The sequence below is a fragment of the Plenodomus lingam genome (genome assembly GCF_022343315.1).
Source record: "Plenodomus lingam strain CAN1 chromosome Unknown contig_11, whole genome shotgun sequence".
Taxonomy (NCBI): Eukaryota; Fungi; Ascomycota; class Dothideomycetes; order Pleosporales; family Leptosphaeriaceae; genus Plenodomus; species Plenodomus lingam.
In genome coordinates this window covers 1659155-1678181 of record NW_027093929.1, presented here as the reverse complement: position 1 = coordinate 1678181, position 19027 = coordinate 1659155, and the positions used below count along the sequence as shown (strand labels likewise).

The following is a 19027-nucleotide window of genomic DNA, read 5'->3' as shown; positions in this document are numbered from 1 at the left end:
CTGCATCAGTTTTGGACACCATTTACATGAGCAAAAGGCGTTTAGGTATCATTTTTTGCACCGGATAACATTGAATATATAGTCCTCATCCGCTTCTCGTGTACCATAGTCTATATACCAAAAAAGGGGTGTTTATTAGCAAGATTTCCATTTCTCATACACACTGGACAACATGACGCCAAGTTAAACCACACAGTTCTACCTTGGTCCAAAGAAAGGGGGGTCAGGAGAGCCTGTTATCCACAAGGTTCGTTGTGTTTGACGGCTGACAAGAACGTTTCACCCTTTGAAGTTCACATTACAAATCTCATTCAATCCTTGAATACACCGCCCATGTCCAAAAAGTAAAAACTCGCACGCCCATCTCTACATCTACCCATAACTACACACATCCCCAGGCCCACTATGCACTATCTAGAAGCGTGGCACACAATTATGCGCCCGCGGTATGCCTTTACCCATGCGCCGATGTACTTGTAGTCTCCATGATCCATTTCAGATCGGGGTATCAAAAAAAAGTAAGGAAAAAAGAAACGAAAATACCTATCCCTGTAACTCTGTACAATATATAAAGGAAAAAAGATCTGGGGCACCAAGATTGTGGTACGTGTTCACATGATCAAGCCACAGTGAACAAAAGATCTGGAAATCAGGGTAGATGGATGTAGATAGCTGTGAGGCAAAGAGTCCCTAGGACATGCCAAATAGATATCGCAACTCGCGCACATCGAGGCGGGTCAAACTCTTGGAAGCCTGCTCATCCAGGGCCGCGCCAATGATTTCTCGCTTCTTGTCCTGCAGGACGCAGATGCGATCTTCCACGGTTTCGGGGACCAGCACGCGATGAACGTGCACCTCGCGTGGCTGGGGCATGCGATGCGCACGATCGACAGCCTGGTCTTCGATGAAGGGGTTCCAGAAGGGGTCGAGGACGATGACCTGGGAGGCCTTCCAGAGATTGAGACCGGCGTTGCCAGCCTTCAGCGATACGAGCATGACGTTTTCGTCGGGGTCGTCCATGAAGGCGTTGACGGCGTCGGCACGCTCGTCCATCTTCATGCTACCGTCGTAGCGCTGATAACGGATCTTCCTCTGAGACAAAGGAACTTCGACAAGATCCAACAAGGAGGTGAACTGGGAGAATATCAACGTCTTCTCGGATGGATCATTTTCGGCGATTTCGGCGAGAAGCGCCATCGTCTTCTCAATCTTGGCAGATGGAATATACGTCTTTTCTAGACGGCGTAGATATTTCTTCTTCGCGGCCTTGCTGCGAAGAGAGTCCTTCTTGAGTTGGGCAAGCGTTTTCTTGGGCGTGGCACGCGCTTTCCCTTTTCCTTTTCCTTTGCCCTTGCGGCTTTTGGGAGGCCGTTTGTTTTCAACCTTGACCCTGGATTTCTGAGGAGTATCCAGTTCAGAGCCCTCGGCTTTAAAAAATTCAAATTCCTCCCCATCTTCTTCTTCTTCAGTAACTTCGTCGTCGTCGGAAACGACAAAGCCAGCAAGGTCACCCTTTTCATTAACATCCTCATCTTCATCGTCCTCTGAATCTGAGTCATCACTTCCATCCTCACTGCTATTATCGTCATAGAGGTCAGACGCGTCCAGCTTTTCAGGGCAGTGGACTTTGCAGAAGTGCTTATAATCAGTGATAAGCTTGGCGTGCAACTCTCCACGGCACTGTGGACACTTTGCAGCTTGGACACCCTCTTCGTTCGGTTCTTGCCGAGTGGGATCGACCAGTTTCTGAACACATTCGCCACATACAGTGTGACCACAGGGTATTATGATAGTCGCATTAGGATCTGCTTCCAGGCAAATTGGGCACTCGAATGAGCTGAACGCCTTCAGTCTCGCAACTACATGATTCTCAAGCATGCGAGCGCGTTCGAGAAGATCATACTCGTCGATACCCTCAGTAGCGGGCTGACTTAGATCCTTAATCAAGTGAGGGTGACAGCAAGCTTGGCGAAGTCTCAACAAGAGACATAATACGTTCGCATAGTTCGCTAGAAGGAGGTCAGCATATCCTCTGCAATTCAATCGCACCTGCAATCATGTTGTTATGGCGTGACCCACCAGTGACAGCGTTCCTCTCTATGAACCTGTTCATCTGCAATTGCGACTTTGTCTCCAGCGCCTTGTACAACTCATGCTCGGCATCACTGAATTCGACGTTGGCTGTGGCTGTGTGCTTTGGTGGAATCGTGCACACTTCTTGACCATCGACCTTTGAAGACTTTTGTCGTCGAAGCATTACCGATCGCAGGAGAATCTGAATACGATTCATTGCTTTCTTGCGGGCGTTTGGGTGCATTTGCTTGACAGGCTATGGTCGAAATCAGTACAAGCAACAAACCCGAGAAATGGCTGACTAGTAGGTACCTTGCCAATATCGTCATTAAATCTGCTCCACTCGCTATAGGGATGAACCTTCAAGAAGCGAAGCAGAGGATATAGCTCGTCAACAGAGTTCATCATTCTTGGGCACTATCAGTACAGGGCTCAATTCCCAAAAAGAGTTACAAAACTTACGGGGTACCAGTCATACATAGGCGATGACGTGCCTGTAGATCAGCAGCAGCCTTCGATGACTTGGCATTGCGGTTCTTGATATTATGAGCTTCGTCAATGATGACGCGATACCTGCAAGGCTAAGGTTAACAGCCATCAAGCAGATATCTAGAGAAGACCTACCACATGCACTCGCGTCCCAACAATGCGAGTTTATCCTTGGCCTTGCGTTGAAAGCGAGGATCTTTCAGTTCCTTCTCCACAAAACTCGACTCTTTACGCGCCTCTTTCTGCTTGAACTCAGAGGTAAGTGTACCGAATGTCGTCAGCACCACGTCGTAGGTGCGAAGGCGTTTGAAGTCGACGTTCTTACCGCTTCCATGATACAGATATACAGTGAAACGATGGCGAGGAAGGACGTGGCGTTCGATCTCTTTCTCCCACTGACGCATCAGAGCAACGGGCGCAATAATCAAGGTGGTTTTACACAGAGGGTCTTGCGACCGATTGGCGCACATGAGTGAGAGCGCTTGCACCGTTTTACCAAGGCCCATCTCATCGGCAAGAATGCCGCCTTTGGCATTGCCGTGCTCCATCTTCAGTAGCCAGGTAAGACCAATCTTCTGATATTCCTTGAGAGTACAGGCCATAATCGCCGGAGTAGGCTCCCGGTCCCCAGGGGTCTCGCCGTGGTCCTTGATGTTTTCGAAAAGCTTCTCAATGGCGTCCGCTTCGACACCAGTCAGTGGGGCCTCGCCATAATCTTCTGCGTGGGCGTGGGCACCGGCTGCCCACGCCGGCCACTCTAGGCCAGGGAAATAAGGTACCTCCTGGTTATTGAAACCATTCCGAAGCTGTGGCTGTGGCTGTATCAACTGCTGGAACCCGTAGCCTCCTCCAGGCTCAGTTGGTGCCACCATGAACGAAGCTAGGTCCTCGATTCCCATCCACTCCTGGTTGAACGCATCGGCTCGATGGTCTGTGGAACTGCCATCATTCTGGCCTTGGTTAGGTACTCGGTAGGCGTTGACAAGCTCAGGAAACGGATCTGGCGTGGCTGGATTTGACTCGGTGGAATCATCGTATATGGGTCCAGTGAGATCTATGAAAGCGTTTGGTAGTGTACGAGTCGGCAGTGTCTCTGTGTGATATGCCTCTGTCTTGATTGAGGCCTCGGGTGCGTTTGGACTCGGCAGCACACGAGTTGGCAATGTCTCCGTATAATAAGCCTCCGTATTGATCAGAGCCCCAGGCGCGATCGGACTATATGGTTTCCTTACACGTTTCGAAGCCCGCCAATCAGCATCAAGACGATGCTTGCGTTTGAGTAGAGGAAGGTCCTGCTGTTCTGCAGACCGCTGCAGGTCGTCCAGACTGCGAGGCGACGGGCTCTGCGCCCCGTTGTGGTAACTAGACGGGCCGGCCATTGCCTCTACCTGTCGCGCCTCTTGTACTCGCTGGTGGAGATCGTGCAGGACAGCCTGGTAATGTGATCTTTCGTTTATAGAATCGGACGTGTTTACGACTAGGGTGATGGCTTCGATGTAGCCTTCCAGCTCGGCAATGGTCATGGACGGCGGAGCCGAGTTTTGTGTGTCCATGATGGGTTTTGTCTCCACACACGCACCGGGTGGTGAGGGCGTGAGAATGAAAGTGAAGGTGATGGGCCGGCTGAACGGGGCGATGGCCAGATGTAATCAACAGGCGAGGTCGTGGAGCCGGTCGTGGCTTCGTGGCCGGGTGGTTGTCAGGCGGCAGCAAGGCAGCGGGCTACTACTATGGCATGTATAAGCAGGCAATGAAGATTCTATAGTGACGTGAGGTGAGAAGTAGCCAAAAGCGAGTGTAACCATCAAAGGAGAGCGAGCACATGTACCAGGCTGACACCTGTGCCTGCCGTGCTCAAGCGGGCCGGCCGTCTACCTTGTGAAATGAGGCAGTCGCAACCAAGGACGCGACGCGAAGGCTTACGGTACCGGTACCGGTAGGTCGCGTACCGTAGAACGACGACGGATGCGCGAAACAGATCAGCTAGGTAACTTAGGAGACAGAGCGAGAAGGCTTAACGGCCAAAGGGTAAAGCCATTACAGCATCAGGTGCTGCTACTGCTGCTGCTCTCCTGTCCAGAGAACCATCCAGAGATCATTGGCAGCCTCGTGCGGTTGGAGGGGTTGAAGTCGCGTCGTCTCGGTGCGCCCGTTCATTATCGATAGGCTCGTAATGGCTCCCACTCTCCGCCCGAGAGATCGCTTGGACGACCGGAAAGGCGCGCAGTGAAGCGAGTTTGATGGTCGATCGTGGGCCTATGGCTATGTGCTACTGCACAGGGCATCCTCTTCTCCGTTGGGCTGAACTTGCACTGAGTTGACCAAAACAGCTGAAGGGCTTGGGACTTTCTGGTTGAGCTACCGGTACGGTATGCTTCCGGTGAATGGGAGCAAACCGCCTCGGCTTAGCGCACCTGTTGTGCAACAAACGTCCATCCTGGCCTGGCACATAGCCGCACGTGCACATCACCAAACTCCATCTGCTCACACGACTTTGTTTGTACTTTGGGAATTAGGGTCAGTCAGTCAGTCACCTGGGCCACTATACATATGCAGAAAGCGCTAGATGACTTCAACACTTCGACTTCAACACTTCGACTTCAACACTTCGACTTCAACACTTCGACTTCAACACTTCAACACACACACAAAAGGCCAGTAGATTCATGGTAGCCTAGCCACAGAGATGACCGCCTGACACCCTTCGCACAACCCTCTTTCTCGGCTAAACACACAACCAAAGCCAAACATACATAACCCAGCAAAGTCAGCAAAAATAGCAGGCCAGCGATGGGAAAACGCCGAATATGCAATGAGTTATCGGCGATATAACTAACAAGGATACAGAGTAGGGATGGAGAGAAAATAGATGCCCCTCTGCCCTCTGCCCAAATTCTCTAACGATGCCGGTTCCCCGTCCAGCAGACTCTAGAACGCCAAACAGCCGATTCCCGGTTAACAACCCTCGTTCGCCCGAACATGCTTCTCCTCTTCTCACGCACTCGTCGCGCAGTCGGTATACGTATGCGCTACAACAGACGACCTTCTGCCTCTGCTCATGGTTCCGGTTCTGGTGGTCCAAAGAGTCGGCTCATTCCAGCCTTCTCCTCTTCCTTGTCGAGGTTCAGCTACTGTGGCTGCGAAGTAACAGCTGAATTTGTCAGGAATTCAACTTACAACGAAGTGGACAAGGAACGTACTCTCTCGACACTGTTGTTATCCGTCTGATCCACTGCCAGTAGCCTTGGGCTATCAGCCCCGCCCCGCTCCGTGTACCCCCTAGTCTCGAGCTGTGGTCGCTTCTTAGCCGCTGGACTCGAACTACCCGGCATTTGAAGGTCCGGTAGGTGATCTCGCGCGACGTGATTGCCGCCACCGAGGGTAGCACATCGAAGAATCGTCTGGATGAGCTGGTTCTGCCGCAAAGGCTTCGAGAGGTAGTCCTGGGCAAGTCAGTAGGCTACAAAGCAAGAGGGTGACAATGACCTCTTACATCCATTTGGGCTGCAAGACACTTCTCGCGATCGCCCACCATGGCGTGGGCAGTCAAGGCAATGACTGATGTGGACGGAATGCCATTCTCACGTTCCCATTCGCGGATCTTGGCAGTTGCTTCGAATCCACCCTGGCACAAAATGTTAGCAGCCATGTTGTGCAATTACCTTGCATTGCACACTTACCATAACAGGCATCTGCACATCCATGAGAACGCAGTCATAGCGTTTCTTCTGGATATGCTCAAAGGCCTCGAGACCATTGTTGGCCACCGTCACCCGGTGATGATACTTCTCCAAGATCCTCACTGCAAGCTTCTGGTTGACGGCGTTGTCTTCGGCTAGCAGAATATTGAACGACTTCGAGTGGTCCGAGACCAGTGGCGCAGCTCGCCCATCAAGAGCTGGAATGAGCGCATTACCCAAGTCAATCGGCAGGCATGGCGTGGTCATGTAGCTAGAGATACCATTCTCGAGCGCAGACCTCAGGCTGACAGTGATGTGCGGTGTAAGCACGACAAGCGGGATGTACTTGAATCGCTCAGCAATCCTGAGCTCCCTGGCTGTCCTCTCGTTGTCCACGATGACACAGTCAAAGGGCATATCCGCTTTGGTCGCAGTGTCTGGCACCTCATCCACTCCCTTGACCACCATGGGCACAAGTTCAAGAGCTTTGATATGCTCAATGATCTGCTCCGAGAAGTTGGTATTGCCTTGGTCGACAAACAAGACCGAGTGGCCCTTGTAGGCCATGAGCTGGGGTTGAATCGCAGAGATCTCGGGCTTGCCAAGACGCACTCTACACGTGAAGTAGAAGACACTGCCCTTGCCAAAGTCGGACTCCACCCACATGCGTCCGCCCATCAACGTGACCAGACGCTTGGAGATGGACAGACCAAGACCGGTACCACCGAATTTCCTCGTCGTTGATCCATCCGCTTGCTGGAATGTGTCGAAAATGAGGTTGAGCTTATCGCCACGAATACCTATGCCAGTGTCCGATACGGCAAACTGAAAAACGTACTGGTCCGGCCCGCATTCTTGGTCTTGCGCCATGGAGATGGCGACCTTGACCTCCCCCAGCTCAGTGAATTTGATGGCATTGCCAACCAGGTTGAGAATAATCTGTCGTAACCTGAAGGAGTCGCCAATAACGTAATCCGGCACCTTGTGGTTGACATCGTACGCCAGGTTCAACTTGCGCTCATTCGCCCGTGAAGCCAACGACTTGAGCGCGTTGAATAGGGTGCCCCTCATGGAAAATGGAATCTCCTCCATGACCATGCGGTTTGCCTCAATCTTGGAGATGTCAAGAATGTCGTCAATGATGGTGAGTAATTGTCCAGCCAGGTTGTGCACAATGGTCAACATCTCGCGTTGTGCATGCGTCAAATCCGTGTCCAGCGTCAACTGTGTCATTCCAATGATTCCGTTCATGGGCGTCCTGATCTGAGTCCACAGTTAGTCTCTGCTCAATGTTCAACAACTTGTGTGAGCGAACAAAAACGTACCTCGTGCGACATGTTTGCCAAGAATTCTGATTTGGTTTTGTTGGCCAATTCGGCAGCCTCCCTTGCGGCCGTGTTGCGCTGAATACTTTCACGTAAACTGGCCACCATCTGGTTGATCTTGCGCTTCAACTCGTCCATTTCGCCCGAGGCTTCGACGGTGATTTGCGTAAATTTGCCCTCCATGGCTGCGTTGGTGATGTCGCCGAATGCTCGCACTTGCGATGTAAGGTTTTGGGCCATGGTGTTGACGTCTGTCGTGATTTCCTTCCATCTGCCGTCAATATCGCGGACGTCGGCCTGACCGCCCATCTTGCCATCCACACCCACATCGCGAGCGACGCGTTTCACGGCGAGTGACCATTCGTCCAGCCTCATCACCATGTCGTTGACGGTGTCCTTGAGTAGGCGAATTTCTCCCTCGGCGTCCACGTGGACTCTCCTGCTCATGTCTCCTTTGGCAATCGCCTGTGTGACTTCGGAGATACTTCGCACTTGCAGCGTGAGGTTTTGCGCCATCGTGTTGACATTGTTGGTTAGGTCCTTCCACTTGCCCTCGACGTTGTCGACTTGTGCCTGACCCCCTAGGATTCCGTCGGTTCCGACCTCGCGAGCGACCTTGCTAACTTCCTGTGCGAACGTATTCAAACGGTCCACCATGGTGTTGATGGTAATCTTGAGTGACAAGATCTCACCCTGTACCTCGGCCTTGACTTTTCTGCTCAGATCCCCTCGCGCGACAGCTGTAGTGACTTCTGCGATTTCTCGCACCTGGGTTGTGAGATTCATGGCCATACCATTCACGTTTTCCGTGAGGTCTTTCCAGGTACCCTCGACACCATGTACTGTAGCCTGTCCGCCAAGTCGACCTTCGGATCCGACTTCTCGTGCTATCTTGGTGACTTCGTGTGCAAATTGTTGCAACTGGTCCACCATGCGATTGATGGTCAGTTTCAGGTCCAAAATCTCGCCCTTGCATTCAGCCTCTACTTTCTGAGTGAGGTTGCCTTGTGCCACAGCCGTCGTTACCTGTGCGATGTCTCGTACCTGTGTCGTCAGGTTTTGCGCCATGGCGTTCACATTGACCGTGAGTTCGTTCCACATGCCCTGCACACCCGCAATCTCAGCCTGCCCGCCAAGCTTTCCTTCGGTGCCGACATCTCTGGCCACTTTTGTGACTTGGGTTGCGAACGACTGGAGTTGGTCCACCATGGTATTGATCGTTTGTTGAAGCTGTAGAATTTCGCCCTTGGCGGGACGTTCAATCTTTCGGCTGAGGTCGCCATGGGCGACAGCAGTTGTGACTACAGCAATCTCTCGTACTTGCTGCGTCAGGTTGTTGGCCATTACATTGACTACGGCGTATGTTAGGAGTCGGCCCGAATGAGGGAACGTAGGGATGACGACGTACCACTATCGGTCAACTCGGCCCAAATGCCAGCAACGCCAGGCAGATTGGCCTGGCCGCCAAGCCTTCCCTCTGTGCCGACCTCTCTGGCCAAAAAAGTGACTTGACTGGCGAATTCTTGTAGCTGATCCACCATGGTGTTGATTGTGCGTTTGAACAGAGTGATTTCCGGGTCCATTTCCTTGGCATGTATCAAGACTTTCTTGCTCAGATCGCCCATAGCGACTGCTGTGACAATCGCACCAATTTCTCGTAGCGCTTTCTGGAAGGCCAAGTTGGCTTGCTGGTGCCTGGAGGTGCGTGGTCAGCGTACAGAGGGTTAGTAGAGTCGTGGCGCGAGTTCTTACTTGCCCAGCTCCCGCTTGAGCGCTCCAATGTCCTCGATGCCGTGTTCGAAAACCATGTTCTGGGTAGTCAGTTGATTCTTGACTTCAGACGAAAGCTGTTCGATGTGTTGTCGTTGGTTCCTGATCTAAGGAGGAAGGAGATTAGAAAGTGGTCACTTTTAGCGGATGCTGCAACACTTGCCTGGTCTGCTTGCTGGTTGAGGTGACTGCGTAGGTAGTTGAGCTGCTCTTCGGTCAGGGCTGCAGCAGGCTCCTCAGCATCACCATTTGTTTCCTTTGCCGCCAACCAATTGGAGACCCATTGTGCTCTTTCCTTGGTTGAGCCTCGGCGTCCCTGGCCGGGCGGACCATTGCTGCGGAGGGAGCCCGCTGGGGTGGAGCCCAGGCCGTCCTCGGGGGGGTCTTGCGCAGGCGTGGGTGGGAGTACGCCTTGGTGCTGGGCTGCGCTGCTCTTGCGCTCAAGGAAGTCGACGCGGGCGCAGAGGGCGGCTATCTGCTGCTCCAGCTCGGTTTTCTCTGGACAGTCGGGGCCAGGTATGGAGATGGCGTTGGCAGCGTTCTCGGCACCATTGGCGGCTATTTGGGCACTGAAGGAAGATTCGCGAGTAGGGTCATGCTGTCTCGCGATGTTGGCGATCAGAGCCGTCACGCCTGCGTATGTGGCTGCGGCGGTTGCCATCGCGATGGCGAGGTGGACTGGCGAGTGGCGTGCTAGTTTCGCATGAGGGATGGAAAAGGACAGGCAGTGTTCGTGGTGGAGGTTACGGTCGTGGTCCGGGTCGGGGTTCGGGTTCGGAGTCGTGGTCGTGGTCGTCGTGTAGAGGAAATTACTTCTACTAGCACTACTGGTGCTACTGGTGCTACTGGTGCTACTGGTACTACTCTCCTACTGCAGAGGGATGTGGCGACAGGGCGGCGGGCAGCAGGAATCAGGCAGGCAGAGGCAGGCAGGCAGGCCGATATGTATGCGTGAGCCGGTGATATATCGCGACTCAGTCTCGGTTAGGGTTGGACGAACGAGGATTGTCCCAGTAGGTGTGTGGTACTTTCTGGTCGTGCTAGTAGGGTTGGCCGGGATGGGATGGGATGGGATGGGGAGGGGGGGGGGGGTTGTCCTTGTGGTCCTTGTGGCGCGAGCAGAACGGGTTTGGCGTCACGAGGGAAGGGGGGTTGGTCGCAAGATATGGGAGATTTGGCGGCGCAACCACGAGAATGGTTGATGGGCTGCAGGCGGGCGGGCGGGTAGAGAAGCAACGGGGAGAGAGAGAAAGAAAAAGAAGAAAAAGAAGCGATGACGAAGAGCTAGGGTCAGTGGGCGAGGACGAGGGCAAGGAGGGAGTTAGGAAGAAGAAGCGGAAGAGTGGTGGTGTGCAACCTCTGGGCGGCGATCGCCAGTAATATCTCTCTATCCTGACAAAGCCCACAGCCCAAAGGTCGCGATCCTCCATACAGCTGTCAGTGAAGACGCTAGGCCACAAGAAGCTCCACCCTGATCCTTGGTCGTCTACCTAGTCAGATGGACTAGTCGGCCTTGTCCTACGGGTACGAAAGCAGATTGCTGCTGCAACGGCCGACCAGCGTTGCTTCCGCGCCGGTTACTCTGACTGTAGTAGCTAGGCTATTTGCCAGGTAGGCATGTAGTGGTAGAGAATATCCAAGTGCATACATAGTAGGTACCCTTGCCTGCAGCCGTCGCCTATTTGCTTGAATGTACCATGGTCTGAGTGGGTCTAGGTAGGTAAGTCTTGTTGGTTGGACAGTGGAGAGAGAGGGAGAGAGAAAGGAAGAAGGAGAGAAAGGAAGAAGGGGAGAAGAGAGAAGAGAGAAGAGAGAAGAGAGAAGGGAGAAGAGAGAAGAGAGAAGAGAGAAGAGAGAAGGGAGAAGAGAGAAGAGAGAAGAGAGAAGAGAGAAGGGAGAAGAGAGAAGAGAGAAGAGAGAAGGGAGAAGGGAGAAGGGAGAAAGAGAGCTGTGCACACAACAGACTTGTCAGCACATGGCTACATCATTCATGGTGTTTGTTATAACTAATTATTTCTTTTTCGTCATCTCATCTCGTCGCATCTCTATCAACATCCACCCCAGCATCAAGTTCGCGCGTCATAATGTGTAACGAGTCAATAGTCTAGTAGTCTAGTACACACCCTACTCCTACAGACAAACAAGACATTCTTCGTCTTCCAAGGCTCAGATCAAGTCTGTAACCGCCTCCAACATCGCCCAGCTTCTCTTGGCCTCGCTGTCCACCAACGACCTTGCAGTTATCCTCTCCATCCACAGTGCTACTCTAGATACCAACGAATACCTACCCAAAGACGCCCAAGCAGCCCCAGGTGAAAGGCATGCTGCAGCCCCCCTCCCTCCCTCCCTCCCCTTCCCCCGGCTGAACTCTGTCTTCTTCCCGCCGAGTAGCGAATAGGGGCATCTTCCTTTGCCACAATGGTCGAGGCCCTCGGGTGCTAATCAAGGCCAAGCGTCCGCTCCAACCGGTAAGTAACGTGCCCCTCCCTCATCCTCCTCCTCCTCCTCCTCCTCCTCCCATCCACCACCGGACCCTCAGCCCGCATCCCACCATTCGGGCAGAAAATGGTCGGCTGTGCTGGCAGCCTTCAATTTGCGCGCCGGGTTGATCCTCCCTAGCCTCGTGTTTGATCACCGCTGCCACAGCATACCGTACCTAATTGGTGTTTTTTTTTGGCTCTCCTCTTGATTGTAAGAGTACCATGGCAGCTACATGTGTTTCAGATGGCAAGCTCCCCAATCGTAACGGGCGGATTTAGGAATATCTCCGCGTGATCAGCCATCATCTCATCCACATTGCCCATGATTGTTGCCCTCCCCCCTCGCCTTCGTTTGTCGTGTGGTGGGGTAAAACAAACGTGGATGCGCGGACTGGGATGGGAGGCAGCAGACAGCACACTTTACCACTTACCAGCTACCAGCATATGGTACTCTATTAGGACCTACCGTACTTCTCTGAGACGACTCACGCAAACGCCATCATCCTTACCCGCCCTGGAATCGGGTTCTGCCCCTCATGCGTGAGAGCACTGCCTTTTTGCCCTCTTTCAGGGTCTTCCCCGGCCAAACGGGGCAAAGAGAGCGAGAGAGAGAGTGTGTGTGTCTGCTTGGACACTGAAGACGGCACCGACTTTCCGACAAATGGCCACACTAATGGGCCGCTTTCCGCACGTGATTCCGCGTCTTCCGTCCTGTCCTCGATTGGTAGCCCTGGTGTCGGCCAACTACTCTACTGCATGACCAGCACCACCAACACCAGCTTCACCAGCTTCACCCAGCTTCACTTTGTCTTCTTGTTTTCTTCTCTCACCATCGCGAGCCAATCTCCTACTTGCACATCTTTCGCCTTGCGTGCGCGTCTGCAAGAGGGAGGGCAGCATTGCATTCCAAACATGGTTTCGGGGAATGGGAACAGCGCCCAACCATCCTGGCAGGGTCTGCCTGTTTACAAACGGCGCTTTCAAGAGGTTGGATGCCTCGTCAGGCATATCCTCGTGGACAGACCTTCCCATGCTGCTCTTGCATGCCTATCAGAACACGCATCTGTGCTCGATTACCTCTGCACTCGGACGCTCTTCTTGGATCGCGGGAGACGAGTACGGTAGGTTTGGTTTCGAGTGCAGTTGGTCATGTAAGCGCTATCGGCCGTGGAATTCGTATCTAAATGTCGGTGAAGGTACCGGTGGTAGGTATCAACCAGGCCACACTCCATCACATGACCTCGACAGAACTACGCCCATCCTAGAAGCTCTTACCGTCATAGCTCTTTGTTACAACAGAATTGGTTGCATATAATTAACAACCTTGTAAATGTTACACGTTTGTATACATTCATTTCATTCCGTCAAGATCACAACTTCAATCTCAACTGAATGAATCTTCATCGTTTTCTACATCTCTTTACACTGTCATTGGGGTGCCTACTAACTTTTTTTTCTTACAAAAAACCCCCGTTGATTCATCACTATTCTTATTCCACACATCGCAAGACTATCGCTATGACGCGAATCAATCGTTGGAGAGATGGCCGACTCGAGCAAATGGCAATACGAATATACTTCTTTCTACTCCTGGCCAACATGCACACTGGACACTGCACCCATCTACATGTTGAGAAAGAGCAATCCTTTCTATTCAGCCTCGCACTTCCTCCACTATTTCAAAGACATAATAGTAAAGAGCAGGCTCATCTGAACTTATCGGCGCAGCTAGTCAGCTACGAAGTCAATCTAATTCCATCTCAACCACATCACATCCACTATCGACTTGGTTCCAACCCAGTTCACATCAAGCACAATTGCTACCACCCCCATCGCTATCACACAGTCCATCCGTGCTGACTCGCTTGCCACCAAAATACACTTCTCTATACCATCGCTTACTACATCACCACTCTCGTCCCGCACAAGGCTCGCCACTTCTACCCCGTCACTGAGTCACGGTACCTGCCTCAGCGAACAGCGAGGCTCGTACATGTTCTTTTACATCCCAGGATACAGCTATCAAACAGGAGAACAAATGGCTGAACACCTAGCGAACGTAAGCGCGGCAGGGATAGCGGGCACTGCCGCCTTGCGACGACAAAGGGAGAGCTATCCCAACCTTATAGGCGCGGATGAAGAGCAAAGGAGCAGGCCTAGCTCAAGTGTCCGTGGTGCGTCGGATCAACAGGCCAGCTTGAGACGCCAATCGGACCCCTTTCAAGCATCGGCAGCAGAGGAAGCCACAAGTAGCCGTCCCAGCTCGAACACACCCTTTTCCAGATACTACGAGACGAGCTTAGGACGTGCCTCGACTCCTTTTGCATCATCATCCGTCCGTCCTTCTACACCAGCCATACTCGCCGAGGACCCTCGACCCAACTTCTTCGCCACCACCATCGCCACCCGTCCACAAACACCCGCCAACCCTAACCAACCCCCCATCCCCACGATACCCAGCAACCCCCCAGAAGTACCCTTTCCCACCGAAGCCATCCTGATCCCCGACCCAACCCAACCCACCACCATAGGCGCCACCCCCCTCAATACCACAGCCACCACAAACTACAACCGCGAAAACACAGACATCCAGATCCTCACCGCCGAAACCGCACAATTACTCCGAATAGTCCACCCTTTGCGCCCCAGCACCCAAGACACAGACCAAGACGACATCACCGCCGCTCTCCTGCCCCCCACCGCCCCCACACCCCTAGCCCTCATCAATAATAACAATAATAACCCGCACCACCCGGCCATCGACACCATCACCATCGCCCTCCACGCCGCAGCTAACCCCCCGCCCAACACAGACGCCATACCCACCCTCCTCCCCCGCACCCCCCAAACCCCGGCTACTCAACGCATCCCTCCCGCCCGCCCAGGCTGCAGATTGTACTCTGGGCGCGACAAGTGGCTCACGCGCGGGACGCGGGTAGCGCAGCATCCGCTGCCAGTAGGTGAGGCGTGTCCACTATGTCGAGCGGTGTTCAAAGTGCAAGAGGACGGGTCTGGAGGCGGGGATGCGGCGACGGCGGGAGTGGGCTCCGCGGTGCCGTTTGGAAGGGTGGCGATGACGGCGTTGCGGTGTGGGTGTCGTTTTCACAGGGAGTGTTTGTGGAGCGGGGAGGAGCAGTATTGTCCTTGTTGTGGGATGCAGTGGTGGAGGCGTGGGATTAGGCAATGGATTGCGGATGTGAGTGTTTTGTACTTGTACTTGTACTCTGTACTTTGTACTCGTACTCCTGCTTTGAAAAAAAAGTCCCCTTTTTACCGTGCGAAATCCCCTTCCCCCCTTTCTCCACCTACCTCTCACCCTTCATACCTCCCCCCCAAACCTACGCTAATTCCCTATTATCCCCCTCCACTCCCCCCTCCACACATACTAATTCTCCGCCCCAGGCCACCCGACCCCAATACGTTGCAGCCGCTGGCCGACCCGGTCGAGCTTTTGTCATAACGCCTCCTGAAGCTGCAACCCAACAGCTTGGACAGACGGTGGCGGGAGCGGGGGCGGGTGGGACTTGATACGATGCAGTGTTTGTTGGGACGACGGCGGTGGTGGTATTTGAGTAGATGGTCGGTGCTGGGGCAAGGGTACACGGAAGGGGAGTTGTTTTGGGAGGGGAAAGAGGATGGGGATGGAGGAGGTGAGATGTGCGGGCGGTGAGGTGAGATGTGCGGGCGGTGAGGTGAGATGGGTCTAATGGGGATGGGCTCATGGAAAATAGTTCATGGGAATAATGACTTCCATGGAAAATGGCTCCATGAAATTGACTTGCAAAAAAAAATTCACATAACAGACACATGTGCGAGATGAACCAAACCTCCAGACCCAAAAACACAAACAGAATAACAACTAATACACTTACCGTCCCAACCTACTTGGTACTTACTTTCAACAGTCCATTTTCTATACCAGTAAACCGTTTATCCCACCATCTATCCCTAGTGAAACTATTGAAGATGAAGAAATCAATCACGCTCCGCAGTCACCCATGTTACCCATTCATCAGAAGATCAAGCATACAACTATTTCATTGGTCAAAATAAATCTTGTATTCTTTTTAATTTTTCGCACAGGGAGTGCAGACAACGGCGCCAGACAAAAAAAGGGGCGCACAATCCAGACACAAGCCCGTGTGGAACAAGGGGGTGGGGAATGAGGTTCAGTGTGTCTAAATCCATAAGCCTCTCCAGAATAAAACCCATGACAGAAAAAAGTGGTTGTCATACAAGTGTGGGATTACGGACGGGGGCTGGCATTAACAAAGGGGGAAGGGGGAAGGGGGATGGGATAATGGCAGGATATATGGAGAGGTTGAAAATTCAGGAGTCTAACGAAGCACGTGTGACTTTAGCCAGCAGCCTAAAAGTAGCCCTCATACCAGTGAGGATTGATACACTGGGCATCATAACTTCCTCCCAAGATGCGCACCATGTCATTACCCGCCTTACGATTACCTGTTGAATCAGGTCCAGATGATTTATGCCTTGGTCTCAGCAGGAGTCTCGGAAGCCTCAGCAGCGGGTGCGTCAGTCGCGGGAGGGTCAGCAGGTGCCTCGGCAGAAGGCTCATTCTCAGACGATGTCCAGAGAGTCTACATGAGTTAGTCGAAGAGTCCTTGATATTGCGTAGAATGGAGATTTACCAAGTTGTCACGGAGGAGCTGCATGATGAGGGTGGAGTCCTTGTAGCTCTCCTCGGAGAGGGTATCGAGCTCTGCAATCTTGTCAGTATTGTAGCTAACGGCTTCCACTCGAGACATACCGGCAATGGCGTCATCGAAAGCCTGCTTGGCCAACTGGCAAGCCTGGTCGGGCGAGTTGAGGATCTCGTAGTAGAAGACGGAGAAGTTCAATGCGAGACCCAGGCGGATGGGGTGGGTGGGGGCGAGGTTTTGGGCAGCAACATCGGTGGCGGCCTTGTATGCCTCGAGGGACTTGTCGGCAGAAGTCTTGCGCTTGTCACCAACGGCAAACTCGGCGAGGTAACGGTGGTAGTCGCCCTTCCTGTGTAAAGAAGGGTATTTAGTGAGAGAATCGAATGAACAAGCAGGTAGAAGACATACATCTTGTGGTAGAAGACCTTGGACTCGCCGCTCTCAGCAGAGGGGATCAGGTGGCCGTCTAGGCACTCCAGGATATCCTCGCAGATCTTAGCCAACTCGGCCTCGATCTTTTGGCGGTACTCCTTGATCAGGGCCACCTGGTTCTCGTTGCCCTTGGACTCTTCTTTCTGCTCAATCGAGGTGACGATTCTCCAGGACGCGCGGCGGGCACCAATGACGTTCTTGTAGGCAACAGACAGAAGATTTCGCTCCTCAACGGAGAGCTCCTGGTCTGCAGAGGCAACGGCCTTCATGTTCTCGACCATCTCTGCGCACATGTGTCAGCACGGGCGGTCGCAGCTTGCTGCTGGCAGACTCACCCTCATAGCGCTCGGCCTGTTCGGCCAGCTTGGCCAGGTAGACGGAATCTTCGTAACCCATTGTGATGTTGGTCTGCGGGATTGTTAGCCATTGTACATGCAAAGTGAGCGCGCGAGGGATGCGTGTTGGGCGTTGTTGTCGCGACGTCTCAGGGTCTCCACTGTGCTGCTCGCCCCTCAACACGCCCTCTCTGCTCCAGGCAGGGAAAAGTGCGATTTTCTCGTCACCGCCGATTGCTTGTCGAGCGTATCGAGCGCAGACTGCGGGGCCAACTCGGGCTGGGCGAAGGCCGAGCTGCGTGCATTGTCTACGTGTGCTCTGCGCACAAGGACAGGAGGGCGCGACGAGGGGCGAGCATGTGCGGCTGCTGCTGTTGCTGGGCCACATACACACATCAGCGTCGCACCCAGGCGACGCTGACCACAACACGGCGGGTAGTGTCGGAGCTGGCGGGCTTCGAAGGGCTCACTGTCCCTATCGTGCTGGCAGGCGTGTGCTGAGAGGCCACTAGAGCGCAGATTGCAAGCGGTCCGCAGTCGTTTTGGGGGGGGGAGGAGAGGGGGGGGAGGGGGCAAGAGTGACGAGATAGGGTGGGGGAGAGGGGATTGGGAGGCAAGGCTACTTACGAGAGCGAAATGGGTGGGATGTGTGAGGGAGCAGGAGTGCAGAGAAGAGGTGGACGATGAAAGGAGTTGGGGGGTTGGTGGATGGTTGACAAGAGACTTGGAGTCAGAAATCAACTTGTGTCGGAGGACGGGCTTGTGTGGTTGAGCGTTACCAAGGAGGAGGGGACTTCCAACTCTGCTTCGAAGGACCCGACTGGTCTTGGCGCAGATCACGCCTGCCTGTCCTTGGATCGTTTCACACAAGCCCAGAACGCTGATTGCGAACTGGCAGGCAGTGGACCGGCCGTCACCGCCCATGGACAAGAGCAAGCCAACATGATCCTTCTCCCTTTCCCACCGTGCCAGCGCCCCGTCGCCCCTCATGGATGCTGAGACTTTTTGCTGGGGCCGCCACGACCAGATTAGCTACCGGTAGCAGGCGGTGGCCCTGACAGGTGCTGCCCCGCAATACGGTACCGGTGCGGCAGCGGTGGACGGTCGGTAGGTACATATGGGTACATGGGTACATAGGTAGATGGAGTACATGGAGTACATGGAGTACATACTCACTAGATGGAGTACATGGAGTACATGGAGTACATGGAGTACTTGGAGTACATGGAGTACATACTCACTGGATAGAGTACATGGAGTACATGGAGTACATACTCACTGGATAGAGTGCATGAGCTAGGTACCTGCTGTACATGGATCATGACCGCCTTTTCAGTCCTCACTGCATATGAGCAGGATCAAGTGGCAAAGAGTGTGTACCGGCAATGGAACCAGCCATCATGACCACCACCATCACTCTCCTCATCACATACCGGTAGGAGACGGGTGGAGATCGTCAAAGAGCTGCCAAGGCCTTCTGTATTCTAGGTACGGATGGATTGTCGATGCATGGTCCAGGTGATAGGGACAGTATGTAGGTACCTGTTGCAGTGCTCCAGTATAATGCTCTCATTATTATTCCTCGCCTTGTGCAAACATGTTCACATCCAGGATCTTCGGGTAGAGTACCTACATACAGACAGTACAATAGCATAGCGTGTACCGCACGGTGTCCTCTCTGAACCATCTGTTCCATCTGTTCGGTCGTCGAATGACTCGAAGGTACCTACCTACCTACCTACCTACGGTACCGGTACACTGACGGACCAGTTGACACCT

At 53.4% G+C, this 19027-nt stretch overlaps 5 protein-coding genes across 5 annotated transcripts; 2 read left to right on the top strand and 3 right to left on the bottom strand.

Moving 5' to 3' along the window:
* Positions 1-26: 26 nt before the first annotated feature.
* On the top strand, positions 27-348 carry IAQ61_000962 (uncharacterized protein; the record flags this gene model as incomplete). Its single annotated transcript, XM_066094899.1, has 2 exons — positions 27-45; positions 110-348. 2 exons carry the CDS (start codon positions 27-29, stop codon positions 346-348), a joined length of 258 nt encoding a protein of 85 aa, XP_065955207.1.
* A 342-nt stretch (positions 349-690) lies between these two features.
* IAQ61_000961 (uncharacterized protein) lies at positions 691-4115 on the bottom strand (the record flags this gene model as incomplete). The annotated part of the gene is made up of 5 exons (XM_003841284.2): positions 691-2009; positions 2080-2329; positions 2386-2482; positions 2536-2646; positions 2698-4115. 5 exons carry the CDS (start codon positions 4113-4115, stop codon positions 691-693), a joined length of 3195 nt encoding a protein of 1064 aa, XP_003841332.1.
* A 1503-nt stretch (positions 4116-5618) lies between these two features.
* Positions 5619-11647, bottom strand: IAQ61_000960 (uncharacterized protein; the record flags this gene model as incomplete). Its single annotated transcript, XM_066094898.1, has 9 exons — positions 11231-11647; positions 9501-11125; positions 9320-9444; positions 8976-9262; positions 7568-8919; positions 6243-7505; positions 6056-6187; positions 5763-6005; positions 5619-5690 (listed from the first exon to the last, which is right to left on the bottom strand). Exons 2-9 carry the CDS (start codon positions 9996-9998, stop codon positions 5619-5621), a joined length of 3972 nt encoding a protein of 1323 aa, XP_065955206.1. The 5' UTR covers positions 9999-11125; positions 11231-11647.
* A 743-nt stretch (positions 11648-12390) lies between these two features.
* Positions 12391-15428, top strand: IAQ61_000959 (uncharacterized protein; the record flags this gene model as incomplete). The annotated part of the gene is made up of 4 exons (XM_066094897.1): positions 12391-12933; positions 13327-13617; positions 13664-15013; positions 15220-15428. Coding segments are annotated over 4 exons (2310 nt in total), but the record flags the coding sequence as incomplete, so codon positions are not given.
* Positions 15429-15837: 409 nt separating this feature from the next.
* On the bottom strand, positions 15838-18447 carry IAQ61_000958 (uncharacterized protein). The gene is made up of 6 exons (XM_003841288.2): positions 17876-18447; positions 17249-17321; positions 16890-17196; positions 16589-16830; positions 16470-16540; positions 15838-16418 (listed from the first exon to the last, which is right to left on the bottom strand). Exons 1-6 carry the CDS (start codon positions 18236-18238, stop codon positions 16305-16307), a joined length of 1170 nt encoding a protein of 389 aa, XP_003841336.2. The 5' UTR covers positions 18239-18447; the 3' UTR covers positions 15838-16304.
* Positions 18448-19027: the final 580 nt, after the last annotated feature.

Excerpts from the sequence above, each read along its gene's own strand:
- IAQ61_000958 (XM_003841288.2), bottom strand. The coding sequence starts at position 18,238 with ATGAGGGGCGACGGGGCGCTGGCACGGTGGGAAAGGGAGAAGGATCAT. Across the intron at positions 17,197-17,248 it reads ACAGGCCGAGCGCTATGAGG|AGATGGTCGAGAACATGAAG; the intron begins GTGAGTCTGCCA and ends ACATGTGCGCAG. Across the intron at positions 16,541-16,588 it reads TTTCGATGACGCCATTGCCG|AGCTCGATACCCTCTCCGAG; the intron begins GTATGTCTCGAG and ends ACAAGATTGCAG.